General features: G+C 35.3%; 1 protein-coding gene across 1 annotated transcript in view; it reads left to right on the top strand.

The window, feature by feature from the left end:
• Positions 1-15,732, top strand: part of LOC150096723 (uncharacterized) — a 125,982-nt gene that overhangs the window by 31,029 nt on the left and 79,221 nt on the right. Inside the window, exon 5 of the mRNA XM_090408677.1 lies at positions 9,702-9,845. Within this exon, the coding sequence (XP_090264803.1) occupies positions 9,702-9,845 (144 nt within the window). The remainder of the gene's footprint in view (positions 1-9,701; positions 9,846-15,732) is intronic.

Below are 15,732 nucleotides of genomic sequence, written 5' to 3'. Positions count from 1 at the left end.
GTCTATAATTCTTGAATGGTAATTTTTTTAAATTTGTAATTTTTGAACTGGACAGAAATATACAACACATAGGCAAATTTGGCAAAGAAGTCTTGTAGTCCTCACCATGTACATAAGCTGTATTCCACTAATTCTCTTTAAAATAAAAAAAAAACTATCCTTTAGCAGAGCTACTTTAATCTTTAAATTATTCCAACATAATTCCAAATTAATTAATTAATTAATACATATTACAATACATAATACATTAATATATACATTAATACATATAATAAATTAATACATAATACTTATTACAATATAGTGACTGCTTCCTTGGACAGAGGAGAAGAATACACAGTAATATACTTAGATTTTGCAAAGGCTTTTGATAGAGTACCTCATGATAAACTGGTAGTCAAACTAGAGCAGATGGGGTTGGATATTAGATTAGTGCACTGGATTGGAGACTGGCTATCTGATAGGTATCAACAAGTTGCATATGGGGCAGCGACATCCAGGAAAAGGACAGTCACTAGTGGAGTGCCTCAGGGGTCTGTTTTGGGGCCATTACTTTTTAACTTGTATATTAACGATATAGGTGAAGATTTAGATGGAGATATTCAGTTGTTTGCAGATGATGCAAAGTTGGAACGAACCACGAAGAGTAGTGAAGATTTAAAATTTGGAAAACAAAAATGGGATGCATCATTTATGCTTGGTGAGGATATAATGTTAAAGGTGGAAGAAATAAGAGATGTGGGGGTGATAGTGGATAAGGATCTGAAATTTAGGGGGACACATAGCCAAAATTGTGAAGACAACACAAAGGCTTCTGGGAATGATGCGGAAGACACTGATGTGTAGAAGTAGGGAGATTCTTGTTCTGTTGTATAAGGCTTTGATTAGGCCACACATGGACTATTGTGCCCAGATTATGGTCACCTGGTTTTCAGAAGGATGAAGAGATGTTGGAAAGGGTCCAAAGGCGATTGACTAAGGTAGTTTCTGACCTTTGGAATGTCGAGTATGAGGAAAGATTGAGAAGATGTAATCTGCAGAGTCTGGTGGACAGGAGGAAGAGGGGAGATATGATAGAGACCTACAAGTTGGTAAGGGGTTGTTATAGGATCAATGTTGGAGAAGTTCTACAGAAAATAGTGGGAGATCGGGGGAAGAACCAGAGGTCATCCCTGGAAACTGTATAAAGAGGGTATGAGTAGGGGAGTGAGGGGCAGGTTTTTTTTGTGCAGAGTTTGTAAATGATTGGAATACCTGAGAGTGTGATGTCTGCAAGGAGTTTGAATGTGTTCAAGGCATGGTATGATGAGCTGTGTGTGTGTGATAAAAGGACCTCCCAAATGAGTCTTTGATTCCATGAGGTCTTGGGGTAATAATAATAATATAGATCAATAATATTGATCTATATGTAATCTTTCCATTCAGTTCAAGAATTAAATTCATTCCTAGACTCTCTTTCATTCCGGAGTTTATAAAATTTATTTTATAAAATAAAATCGGGAGTTTATGGACAGACTGGTTGTTCAGCTCAGATTCGTGTGGAAGTACATCAAGATTATATGCTACTTTCATGAGTCAGATAAGTCTGCTTTAGCAAGGCAGACTTATGCATTGACTATGACTAAGGAAACCTAACCAAAAATTTTGCAATGTAATAGATATTATATTTTCCTTACATAAATGTCATTCCATTGCTAATTTTTATTATTATGTCATCCACTTAAATCTCTATATTTAATTCAGCTTATATCCACTAGGCATAGAATTCACTGGAATAAAACTTAAGCTTTACACAGAAGTAACTTTTTTACTTGAAAGATTATAAAAAGAAAGTTGTGAAGCCCATATCCACAGACTGAATCTCAACAAGAACAACTGTTTTAAACTTACACAATTTTGGAAAGTCATCCTAAGTAACACTTCTTATTCCTGTGTTTTTTGAATTAACACGTTCGCTGCCACGCTCCTCAGGCATAGTTTGTTCCCGCACGCCAAGCCCTTTTTGCATCTTCAAGGTCACTACGAGTAATCTTGTAGCCGGCTTATCAGACAGAATTTTGTTTCATACACCAACTACAAGTAATCTCGTTTTGATGAGTCAATGGTGTTGTGGGGTGATAGACTGGCGTTTCGGCAATACATAAAAAACAAAAAACATAAATATGGTGTGAAATTCTATGAACTATGCGAATTGAATGGATTGGTGATAAAAATAAATATTTAGACAGGAAAATCAGAATCCTATTTAGCGAAAATGGGTCACGCATATGATATTGTATTCCACTTGATGGAAGAATATTTAGACAGGGGTTATGTATTGTATATGGACAATTTTTATAATTCTGTAGCTCTGACAGAATCGCTTACCGACAGAAAATCGTACGTGTGTGGAACGCTGATAAATTTTAGGAAAAACAATCCACCAGATGTTATTCAGAAGAAACTAAAGAAAGGGGAATTTGTCTGGCAATGAAGAGATCCTGTTGTAATCAGCAAATGGAAGGATAAGAGGGAAATTGTTTCGATTTCAAATATGCACAAATTTGGAATGGTTGAAACGCAAAATCGGAATGGTAAATTTCAATTAAAACCAAATATTGTTAGGGATTATAATTTGGGGATGTCAGGCACCGATCTTTCTGATCAAATGCTTTCTTATTATTCCACCTTATGAAAGACAATTAGATGGCCAAAGAAATTGGCAATACGCATTTTTGAGGTATACATTCAAAATGCGCATAAATTTTATAACATGATTACTGGAAATGCAATGACTGCGTTTAAAATTTAGAGATCGATTATCTCAGTTTTTGTTGGAATGGATGAGCTTACACAATCAGAGAATATCAGAAGGAATCAGGATTTTCATTATTTGGAAATTTTACCACCAAGAGAAAAAAAGAATTGCCCAACAAAGCCATGCCAGTGTGTACACAAAACAAACGATCATGCGAAACACGTTCTTATTGTCCTGTTTGCCAGGGAAAACCACCATTATGCGTGGAAAATTGTTTTAAAATGTACCATTCTTAATTTGAATAAATTGATTTTTTATTTTATTGATTGGTTTTTATTTTTATTGATTTTATTAGTTTTAAATTGATTTACAAATTGCGTGTTATACTACGGATTAATTCGCGCTTGGCATAGGAGGTTGGTAATCGACATACGAGTATATTCGTAGTTGGCTTCTGAGACACATATAATATATAATATTTTAGTTGAAATTATTTCCCTTCCACCAAGCCCCCAGACGTACTGTCCACTTTATTCAGGTAAATATATTAAGGGTTAACTCGTGTTTGACATAGGAGGTCGGTAAATCGACATACAAGTATACTCGTAGTTGGTTTGTGAAGCTCATATACGAACTACGAGTATACTTGTAGTTGGCAGCGAACGTGTTAATAATTCTTTATTCTTTGAATTCTAATAGTTGTAGATGGAGCTATCCTCCTGCAATTAATAGTATATATTATCAAATGTTGTTTTATATTCTTTTTTTTTTTTTTCTCTCCTGTCATCTGAATGCAATGACTATGGCTAGGAAACCTAGCCCAAAATTCTGCAATGTAATAGATTCTTTTTCCTTATGCAAGTGTCATTCCATTGTTAATTTTTATTATTATTATGTCATCCGCTTACATCTCTATATTTAGTTTGGCTTATAATTTATGGCTACATTGAAATAACCAATGCCAAAATCTTCTTGCCCTTATTCTTGATGCTTCTGTTAGTATCTCTTTTGGCCCATGTACCATTGCATCTTTTAATGATTGTTCCATTCTGATATGAGACTTGAGAAGTATTTGGCATTTTTTGATCTTTCCCATTTTTCACACCCAGTCTTCTTAAGGATGTGCACACAAGCATCTTTCCTACCCTTCCACTGGTTTCCCTGATTTAGCTCTCGTATTCTCTACCTCTCACAGAACAGCACTTACCCCAGACAGCCAAACTCCAAATTCATTCAAGTGCAATCCCTAAGTCATGTATAAGTCCTTTCCTCCAGCATACGTTTACAAATTGCACATTACATTATACATTGTTCTTGTATACCCTGTGCATCAGTTCATTTGCAGTCATGCCTCTTCTTTAGTTCTTGACAATAGACCAGTAGCTTTACTTTCTCATTCTTCTTTTTTTGTTTCTAGTAACTTTTTTATTGTTATTTTTATAATTATTCTATAATTATTATTATGAAGGCTCCTCCAGGTAATCTGCAGATTCATCAAGGAAGGGCTCTTTAGTCACTCATACCTAAATACCTATCATATTTTTCCTTGAACACTCCCTAGAGTTGTGCTCACAACTTCTAATGGTAGCCCATTCCACACAGCTCACCACATGCTATAAAATGAACCTGAACTTTGTATACTTCCTAACTATGCCCTTAGTCACCTTTGAAGCATGACCCTCAGTAAATTCTATCCCCACCTACCATAAGCTGCAAAATATCAGTTGTTTCTCTACTGAAAGAGAGCTCCTTTTAGTCACTATTACCAAGAGATTGTGTGTTCAAGAAGAAATATGAATCTTTGGATTTCATGGAGGAATCCAAAGATTCATCAGGGAATGATCATTTTTTTAGTACTTATATATCTAAATACCTATCACATTTCTCCTTGAATACACATTCTCTGAAGACAAGCACAACTTTTAATAGTAGCCCATTCCATACAACCCCACCTGCCATAAGCTATATAAAATTTCACTTATATCTAAGTGAAATACTAGCTTCTATGATTTTATCATATCTCATCTCCTGTCTTCCATCTGTTCCTCAAACTTGAAAAACCATGTTTCATTAATCCATTTTCATTTGTGCAATAGATCAATTAACATTTTGGTTAGCTGGTGCATCTGGATCTTTTAAACCTCCATCTCCTTAGAACCCCAATGACCATATCTACATGAGTAGTCCAAATGTTGTCTTATTAAAAACTTGTAACATAGCAGAATTTCCCCCAATTTTTTAGGTTCTCAAAGTGATTATGACATATTCACCTCAGCAACATGGCCCTAAACTTTAATTCCCTATACATTCTAACTGTAATGTGAATTTGATGGAGTAGTTCCAGCAAATTCATGTTAATATAATACTTTGTTTTGATGTTTCCACCCAAAATGTTATCCTTATCCTTGCAACATTGAACTGATGTTCATTGTCATTGTCCACATAACTAGTCTGTTCAAGCCGACCTCCAGGGATTCTATATCAGCTATGTCCGTTATCACTCTCCAGAACTTAGCACTATCAGTATATAACTGTGTATCACCCGCTAGACTATCTCCAAATTATTAATATTGGGGATAGTCTAGAGCAGGGTTTCCCAAACTGTGTTCTGCAGAAGGAGAATAAGCGTTCCGTGAGAAGTTCCTGGAATTTGTCATTTTAATTTTCTAAGCATTTTTCATGAATAAATATTTTATAGTGGAAATATTCTGAGGAGAATAATATTCGTGAATATGTCGAAAAGCTCAGACCCAGAACACGTAATAACATCTATGTATCGTTAATTTTCACACATTGAAACCTTTCAACATTTGGGAAAGGGAATACTGCTGTTTATGACCGGTCATAAAAATTGCCTGCAAGCGGATTATAACAATGGGTGGTGTATCCTCTGTTCTCAAAACTGAAGCAAATGACATCTGTGTAACAAATGTCAGTGACCAAGGGGCATATTTTTAAATATTCATTTAAAAATATGCCCCTTGGCATATTTTTAAATTCATGGAAATATTAATGAATTATCGTTAATTTTCACACATCGAAATCTCCCAACAATCGGAAAAGAGAATGCCACTGTTTATGACTTATCATAAAACTTGCCTGCAAGCCGATTACTATAATGGGCGGCGTATCCTCTGTTCTCAAAACTGAAAGAAATAACATCTGTGGTGCAAATGTTAGTGACCAATCAGCAAGGAAGTATAAAGAAAATTTTTCCACTAAAATTGAAGATCAAGGTAGTCTGTATCTAGTTTTCAAATCTAGTAATACTGTATACTTTCTTCTCAAGTTCGTATTGTAGGGTGAAAGTTTCGAAACCGTAGTGCCATGATTTTTTAAAAGTAATAGGCCTGCAGATTTAAATTTTAATATGAATAAGAGACAAGGGACTTTGTTTAATTTTGGTATTAAGAAATCTCTTATTGAAGGTGTTTGTGACGCAACAGTTAGTGAGTCATCCACCACCAGCTTACAAAGCAATCTCCAGGATGTACAAAAGGAGAAGAAAGCTACCAGCACACAGTAGAAAAAGTCTGCATTCACTCATAAGTACTTTTAATATTATAAATTTTTGGGATATGTCAATGAAAATCAGCACAAATTAATTTAATCATGTCTATGTTTAATTGATGTTTAATTATCAATCAATAATTAATGATCAGTTATTAATTAATAATTAATGATCACTTATTAATTAATAAAAATCAGCTAAATTAACAATTAATTATTAATGAATACATTACAAAATAACCAAGGTGTTCCGTGAAAATTTCAGGATTTGTGAAGTGTTCTGTCGTCAGAAAATTTTGGGAAACACTGGTCTAGAGGAGCTTTTTGCAATTTTTTTTATCCTGGAACCCGTGAAATAATTTTCAGGTCTCAGGGAACTCCTGCATAAGAATTACTATATCTTTATGTTTATTTATTTATTTATTTATATATATATATATATATATATATAATATTATTTATTGCTACTATTGACATTATTATAATTAGATATATATATTGTGTATTATTAATTTTTTGTTTTTGATGTTTATTTATTTATTTTTTCAATCACGATCTCTTGTGGAACAGTAGGTTCTGTGGAAACTCAGCTGAGGAACTCTGGTCTTGAGGGTGATATATACAGTTACAAAGCGTAATATACAGTCTTTAATACTACATCTAAGTACAGAACCCTGATTACCCTCCTCTATTAACATCATTTTCTGATACTTGTAGGTCAGTCATTCTATCAGTGTTACAAGTTTATTTTGTATACCCATTCCTCTGGGTTTGTGTATCAACTTCATATGTGGAATCATATCAAATTCCTTGTCAAAATCCATAAATATCATGGTGTATTATTATCATCATCATCATGCCCTTCATGGAGTCAGCAGATTCATTCTGGGAGATTTACTCAACTGACAACATATTTATTATTATTCTGGATCTCCATGGAGTCATAAAACTCATCATCGGAGGCCCATCTTAGACAAAACACTCTATCATACCACTCCTTAAACTCATTCACAATCTGCAAATTCACCACTCTATCAGGCAACGAATTCCATAGTCCAACCACCCTCCATGCAAAAAAAAAAAAAAAAAAAAAAAAAAGCCACTTCTCATCCTCCTACTCACTACCTCCTTTCACAGCTTCCAAGGATGGACTCTTGTTCCTACCTCCTTTTTTTTCCCCTGCTATATGAAAAATTCCTCTTGTGTCAATCCTTAAATATATCTTGACAGTTTAAATATCTCAATCATGTCATCCCTTTGTATTCTATCCACCAAGCTCTGTAAGTTTCGCATGCCCTCAGTCTATCTTTATAACTAACTTGTCAAGTAGTCCTGATATCATTTTGGTTATCTGCCTCTGTACCCTCTCTGAGGGTGGGGTTAATTTATTCTCTTCAAATCCCAGCGACCAGATCTGTGCACAGTAGTCCAGATGTAGCCTGATCAGGGCTTTATACAATGGAGTCACCACTATCTCTACTAGGCAATCCTCTACTAGATTGACTGCACCACCTTTACAATATGTACTCTAAACTTCAAATTTTTATCAACAATCATCCCAAGATCTCCTGTCTCATCTGTCTCCTCTAGTAGAGATCCATGAATAGAGTATGCAGCCTCCCATCTGTTGATCCTAGATTTCAAGACTTTATATTTAGTTGCATTAAACTGACATCCTCATTGTATTGAACCTTAAAACTTTAACACTTTCTGCATTAACAACTTATTCTGGTAATGTGTTCCTTTCACCCACAATTCTCCATGTAAAAAATTTACTTATTTACATGCTTCCACACATTCTTATACAGCTTACAGGATGGCCTATGGTTCTTTTCTTCTCACTTTCTATTATTATTATTATGATAATCTCCTCTTTATTAAACCATTAAAATTCTCTTGCTAACTTAAACACCTTTTCATAGCCAATATTCTAGGGTCTTGATATTGCCTTAGTCACTCAGCTCCAGACCTTCTCTAATGTTTCCACATCACAGTGGAAACTAGGTGATCAAATCTGAGTACAAATAGTCTGAGTGATTTGACCAGTGCCTTATACAGTCACACAACTACTGCCTTATCACTGTCAGTTCTACTCCTTATCATAGTGGCAATGCAATATACACAATGCAATATAGACCTGTTAAGTAAGGAGATTACTTTTTTATGGGGGAGCCCTTTGAATAAAAGTAACAAGCATGTTTATAGTTTTGATCATTAGAGTGTGTTGTAATAGCATGTGCAACTTTTGAACAGGTGGCACAATAGTTTTTGTGTGGCAACCATTGAAGTAAGAGTGCACGAGTGGAGATTATGTCAGAAGTTTGGTCATGGAGCAAAGAGCTGTGAAAGGAGGTCCCTGGAGAATGAACCACACTATGGACGACCAGTTTCTGTGCAGACAAATGAAAATGTGGGGAAAAGCTAGGGAAATTGTTTTCCATGACAGGTGAATAAACACTAGGCTACTCGCTGTACAATTTGCTGTTGGTAAGGAAATGGCCAGATTCATCTTAGAAAGAAATTTGCACAAGAGGAAGATTTGTTCGAGATCTGTGCAGCACGCATTGACACACGAACAGAGAGAGCGCCAGGTTGCATGTTGTCAAAATTTCATCCATGCAGTTGATCAAGATCGTGATGTGGTGCAAAGAATTGTCACCGGTGATGAAAATTGGTGTTTTCAGTTTGAGACGGAAACAAACTCAACCAACCCACCATTCTGCCTTTCACACTTTCTCTCTCACTACAAATGTGACTCTATGGTGGTTCTGTCTGCTACAGAACCACTGTGAAAGTACCAAAACCATATACAGGGCTAAATATTGGCATGAAAGATGTTTCAGTGAAGAAGAAGAAGCAGAACACTCAAACAACAACAACCACATGAAGATTTCTGAAATTTCAAGACTTTATATTTCTAAATATAAAGTCTTGAAATCTAGGATCAACAGATGGGAGGCTGCATACTCTATTCATGGATCTCTACTAGAGGAGACAGATGAGACAGCTGAATAGCCCTTCAGTAACTACAATAATTCCTTAATGCAATTCCTGCTTATCCTTCCTACAATTCTAATAGATAACAATAATTAAATCTATAATAATTAAATTAAGTCCTTAGGCCCTAGCCCCATCTCTTCATCTCCCTCACTCACTAAATTCTCTACATGAAGATTGTTCAATAACTCAAAAATTTGGGTTCTACTGCAGATAGATAGTGAAGCAGAATCCTAATAGTAATCTGCCCACATAAGTATTAGTAGTTCACAGGTATCTTTTGTTTATAATTTTGAACTATTTGTTTGTTTAGTTGCTATCCGGTGATATATGAACCCAGAATATATGAATATTGAAATATTGTTATAATCAAATTTAAATTATGCTAAATTAAATTAAAAAAAGCTGATGAAATTATTATTGTTATTTATTTATTTTTTTATTTTTGGAATAATAGGGATGTCATCTGGGTCCAGGTGAATATAATTTTATAAGCTGTACCGATAAGCTTATCCAAAAAAGAGTAAGCAAAAGAGGTCCATATTCCCTTTTTACAGGACCAAGGGATGATACTACTTTATATGGGCATTTTTCTGCTCCAGTAAGTATATAATTTTCTTAACTTCATCAAGTTGTGGGACAAAGTTGTGAAATACAAAAGCTGGCTCTTAAAAATAATGTCTGTTATTCCTAAGAATTGTATTTGATATCTTCAGATTTTTACTGTAAAATATTTAAACCTTTTTTTCTCAAAAACAAATACTAATTTTATTATATTGTTATTATTATTAACTCTGATCTCCATGAGGACTCATCGTGGGAGATCTATACTTTGTCATGCAAAAAAGATCATCGAACTGTGCCTTAAACCCATTCAGCTTCTGCACTCACCTTACTTTCAGGCAATGCATTCCATTCAGCAATCATTCTTCATGCAAAGAACCTGTCTCCTGCTCTCACACATCCTCCTTACACAGCTTTTAGGGATAGCTTCTAGTTCTACCCTTGCTTCCTTCAACTCTATGAAAAATCTCCACATTAATCTGGTAACAATCCCTCACTAATTGATATGTTTCAATCACATTCCCTCTTCTTCTTCTTTTTTCTTCTTCACAAGGCTCCTTAAGTTGCATTCTCTCAATCTCTCCTTGTATCTGACAATGCATAGACCTGACACTGACTTACTTAACCTTCTCTCCAATACATCCTTATCCCTCCTGAAAACCCCCCAAAACCAAATCTGTGCACAGAAACTGTTTCAAACTACTTCAGTCCTTCAATAAGCACAGCAGTGGTCTCACACTACACTGGGCAATAAAATTCATCTTCCACTTAAAGCCAATCACAAACATCCATGCCCATGGTGAATAGAACCAACAACCTCTTAGTCAGAGAACAAATACATTAACCACTCAGCCAACTAGGCTGGCAAAAATCCCAATTGATAAGGATGGAATATGAAGCCATGCAGGGAACCTCCAGTGAATTAGCACTCCAATGGGATTTCTCTGTATGGGTTTGTATCTCACCTGTCCTCACATATCACATCCCATACACTTGATGCTGACTCGGTGAACATTCTCTGGACCCTTCTATAAGATATCCTCATGACCTTGAAAACCAGACAACCAAATCTGCACTCAGTAGATCATATCTGGCCTGATCAAAGTCTTATACAAAGGAACAAAACCTCTTTTTTGCTTCATGTCAATGTCCTCATTATTGCCATAATCTTTGTGACATTACAATTTTAGCAATGTGACCCCTAAAAGAGTTTTATTTTATTTTATTTTAATTTTTTTGTAGACTTTTTAAAAATGACAAGTGCAAGTGATGTCTTCATGAGGTATTGTTATTGTATTTTAAGATAAACTAGCAAAACACATTTCTGTCTAAATTCATCAACAGTCATTCTATGTATGTGGCTGAAACTAGTAATGACAGTAACATCACAAGATGATTAAAAAATAAAATGAGAGTGTGTGTGTGTGTGTGTGTGTGTGTGTGTGTGTGTGTGTGTGTGTGTGTGTGTGTGTGTGTGTGTGCATATATATAGAAAGTTTTTTACCTTGGGTATATATTATGTTAAAGATACCAAGCAATTTTATAAGCTAGGTTTTTAATCCTTTTTCCCAAGTAAGTCAAGTTTGCAACTGCACGTAGTGCAACACTAGGCAACTCGTTGTAAAGGTGGAGTAAACTCTGATCACTTTCCTTAGAATTTTCCCCTAATGCAAAGCACATTTCCTTGTGGAGATGTATTATGCTATGCATTAAGGTAATGGTCACTACCCGTACCGGTTTCGACCTTTATTGAGATCTCGTCAGTGGAAGCCAGGCCTTTTTATTTAATGAGGTCAAAGTACCGTATGGCAACTTGTTTAGGGAAAATATTTATAAGCTCTGTATTACTTCACCCTTGGCATTTTTTAGGTCTGGCTCCCACTGACGAGACCTCAATAAATGTCGAAACCTGTATGGATAGTGACCATTACCTTAATGCATAGCATCATACAGCTATATGTATATACATATATATATATAGCTGTACATACATACATATATATATATATATATATATATATATATATATATATATATATATATATATATATATATATATATATATGTTAAAGATACCAAGCAATTATATATATTATTATGTATATGTATGTTTAGCATGTATATATATTTTTATACAGCTCCTGCCCATGAAAAGTTTATTTGTAACCTATAGTGCATTTGTACCATGGGTGGGCTAAGAATTATTTTTCCATTTTTTTCTTGATTATATATATATATATGTATATTATTTTTATTCAGTTTTTTTTACCTATTTTGGAAACCCTGTTTTAGAGACCAAACATGGAGTTTTTTGAGCCACTTCAGACCGTAAGCAGGAAAGTGGTCTCACAGGAAGCAATGAAATTCATCTCCCACCTAAAGATAATCACAAACATCCATGTTCACAATGTGATTCAAACTTGCAGCCTGTTGGCTGGAGAGTGGATATGCTAACTAGGCTGACAATATACTTTAGAAGAGTCCTGTAAGAGAATGTGTATTGATATCAGTGGCAATATTAGGAGCTGGAAGTCATATTTTGAAAATAATTGGTAATATTGTATCTGTTTTTAGTAACTTACTATATTTATTAGTATGTGGCTCCCATATACTAATTTATTGGGAGCCACATTTATTTATTATGTGGCTCCCAACCATGAAAGGCTTCTGTAAACCTATAGTACATTCATACTGTGGATGGGCCAAGGATTATTTTTCCATTTTTATTAATTTTATATATTTTTTTGTATTTTTTCATTTATTTTTTATATAAGCTGGAAAATTATATAAAAAATAGTTCTAGATAAGAAACATAAAACTTTTTTTGTGCTATTTCATGCCTCCAATATGTGAGGCAGTGGTTTCACACCAGATGATGAAATTCATCTCTCACCTAAAGACAATCACAAACATGCATGCTCATGATGGGATTCGAACCAGCAAACTGTTGGTTGGAGAGTGGCTATGCTAACCAGGCCAGTTTACTTGTTTACCAGTTTACTAAAACTTTAAAACTAAAACAAACACTTATAAAAATAGTGTAGTTATTAGAAAAAAGAAAAAAGCTAATATTATTTATTCTGGCAGAATGCAAAATAAAATAAAAGCAGGCAAATTCATCACATGGGATTTTGTTCACTATAATGTGTGAGAAATGTGTTTATTTTGAAGGATAAAGGTTTGTGAAAGGATATTGAGACTTCCTATTTATGTTTGGGAAGTGTTTTTGAAAGCAAGTCCCAGAAGTGCGTTTGTATGTGGGGGAGATGAGCAACAAGTATGAGAATAGACAGTTGTATCACAAACGGCGAGTAATAATGTTGGCAAAGTAGTTGCTGAAAGTGAAGGTTAAAGTGAAAGCGAAGAAAAAGCAAGCAAGGATGAATACATTTCAGTCATGCTTGATAGCATGACTGAAATGGTGGAAGATGAGGGAAATAACCAGATGGTAATGAGAGAGAGAGATAATGTGCTTATATTGGAGTTTTTCATAGGACAAAATGTGGAACAGAATGTTTGGAGAAATGCTTAGTGAGTAGTATGGCAGAGAAGTAAAAGAAGGTGGGGGGGGGGGACAGATATGGGAGAAAAAAGGAGGGCATGATGAAATTGTATTACCCTGGGACAAAGATACCAGTGATGCTGACAGGATGCAGAGAGGGAAAGTTTACTTGCATTTTATGATAAAGTAACAACTGTGTTAAATAAGGAAGAATCATATAAGTGATATTCTTGGACTCTGCAAAAGCGTTTGATAGATTACCACATGATAAGTTGGTGTACAAACTGCAGAGGATGGGAATAGATAGTATACTGGTTAGATGGATCAGAGATTGGCTCCCTGAATGATACCAGCAGGTTGAGTATGATGGAAGACCGGGGATCTTCTGTTGTTTGCTGATGATGCAAAGTTGGGAAGAATTATAAGTAGCACCGCTGATGTTTAAATTCCTTCAGGAAGATTTGAGTAGACTTTTTACTTGGACAAAAGAGTGGGGTTGTAGTTTTAATATCAATAAGTGCAAGGTGTTGCATTTTGGAGTGCAGAAATATAAGACTATGTACTATATCGATGGTGTCATACTGCAGGAAGTGGATGAGATTAGAGATTTGGGAGTTATTTATATTTAGCATATGGCATAATAAAAGACACATGACTTCAAAATATACAAGATTTGGGAGTGATGGTTGACTCCAGAGACGAGTGACTAAGACAATGTTGGGACTTTGGAGTGCTGTCTATGGAAAGAGGTTGAAGAAATGTGGAATGCAGAGTTTGGTGGATAGGATATGATAGAGACATTTAAGTTTGTGAGAGGATTTTATCAGATTAATCCAGAGGGATTAATCTGATAAAATTATAACCAGAGATCATCCCTGGATGTTATGTAAAAGTGTGGTGAAGAGGGGTGTGAGGAGTATATTTTTTACATGGAAAATTGTCAGTGAATGGAATGCATTATCAGAATGTGTTGTAAATGCATGTGTTCAGAATTTTAAGATTCTCTATGATAAATATGTTGTCAGTTGAATGAACCTCCCAAGATGGGTCGGCTGACTCCATGGAGGGTGTAATAATAATAATAATATGAATAGTGGCAGGTGAAGATGATCTGACAGGTGATGTGTGGTATGCAGGAAAATATGAAATAGTTGCTGGTATACAAGTGAATAAGAAGTGTGAGAGAGTAAAGAATGTAAGTCTGCTGCCATGGTATGACAGATACGATTTAGAAGAATGACCATGATTGCAGATGAGTTAATATATGGGCTGTGCAGGAGGTATGGTGTGGAATTTTGAATATGTGTAGTAAGATCAGTATGAAAGAATTTATAGAGCTGATGGTTTGCAATTGAATGGATTTGGAGTTTGGTTTCTTGAGAAAATATTGTTCAATGAGAGGTCAGAAATGCAGAATCAGGAAAATTAGAGTTTTTAGGGATATGCAGAGGGAGTATGGGTACAGGAATCTTTGAAGTGCATGAATAGGAGAATGATCAGATGATGCTGGCTGTAGTTTCTCAGATTCTGACATTAGTATGACAATCAGCATAAGGTGTGAAGGAGATTGTGGAACAAAGGGATACTGCAGTTTATGTATACTACAGAAGCATCCAGATTAAGGGAGAGGAGTTTCTCATTAGTTAGTTCAACTTGGCCAAAAGTTAAGAGGCTTTAGACAGATTTGGTTGATTGAGGATGATACTAGGAATTGAATGCAAAGGGTATAGTATTTTAGAGGGAACAAGATGGAGAGAGGATTATGCAAAAGTTATGAAGAATTGATGTCAAAAAACATATGAGCTAATCAGGAGGACAGGGATGTGGAAGGCAGTGCATATGAGGCTGTTTGGTGTGAGACCAAGACCTAAAGGACGAACTACATAGTTGGTTAACATGCACTCTGGTAGGAGTTGTTCACCGAGCATTCGCCACACCTATCCATCTGCTTGATTGTAGTGTGATTCATCGCTGCTCGATAAATAACGCTGCTTTCCAAACTTCCATGTCTCATTGTACATGCTCTTTGCACCACTGAAGACGATGATGTATGTTGGTTCAGGTAATGTGGGGACTTGTATATTGCAGTCATACCATGGAAACTCATGTTGTGAGCCTTGGTTCTGAATGCTTTTGTGCAGATTCATGTGGCTGGAATTTGATTTCAACATGTTGGCAGACAAATGGCAGTTTTTACATGTAATCCTTCGTAGCACCCTACACTCTTGTTTGGTGATTGTAGTAGCAGTCATCCACTGTGCATAGCACTTGCAGTTGACTCCCTGTGCTTCCATCTCAGTATGGTATCTAATTGATGGATTGCAACACATTTTCAATTTAAGTTTTATGTAGACAATTTCTATGAAACAGTAACAGAATACATATAATAATGAGCTCACACTTTTGAGCAATTTAATTCTAA

The sequence above is a fragment of the Typopeltis vanoorti genome, chromosome 18 (genome assembly GCF_054136105.1).
Source record: "Typopeltis vanoorti isolate ZY-2024b chromosome 18, IOZ_Tvanoo_1.0, whole genome shotgun sequence".
Classification (NCBI taxonomy): Eukaryota; Metazoa; Arthropoda; class Arachnida; order Uropygi; family Thelyphonidae; genus Typopeltis; species Typopeltis vanoorti.
This window is presented reverse-complemented; position numbering and strand designations above follow the sequence as displayed.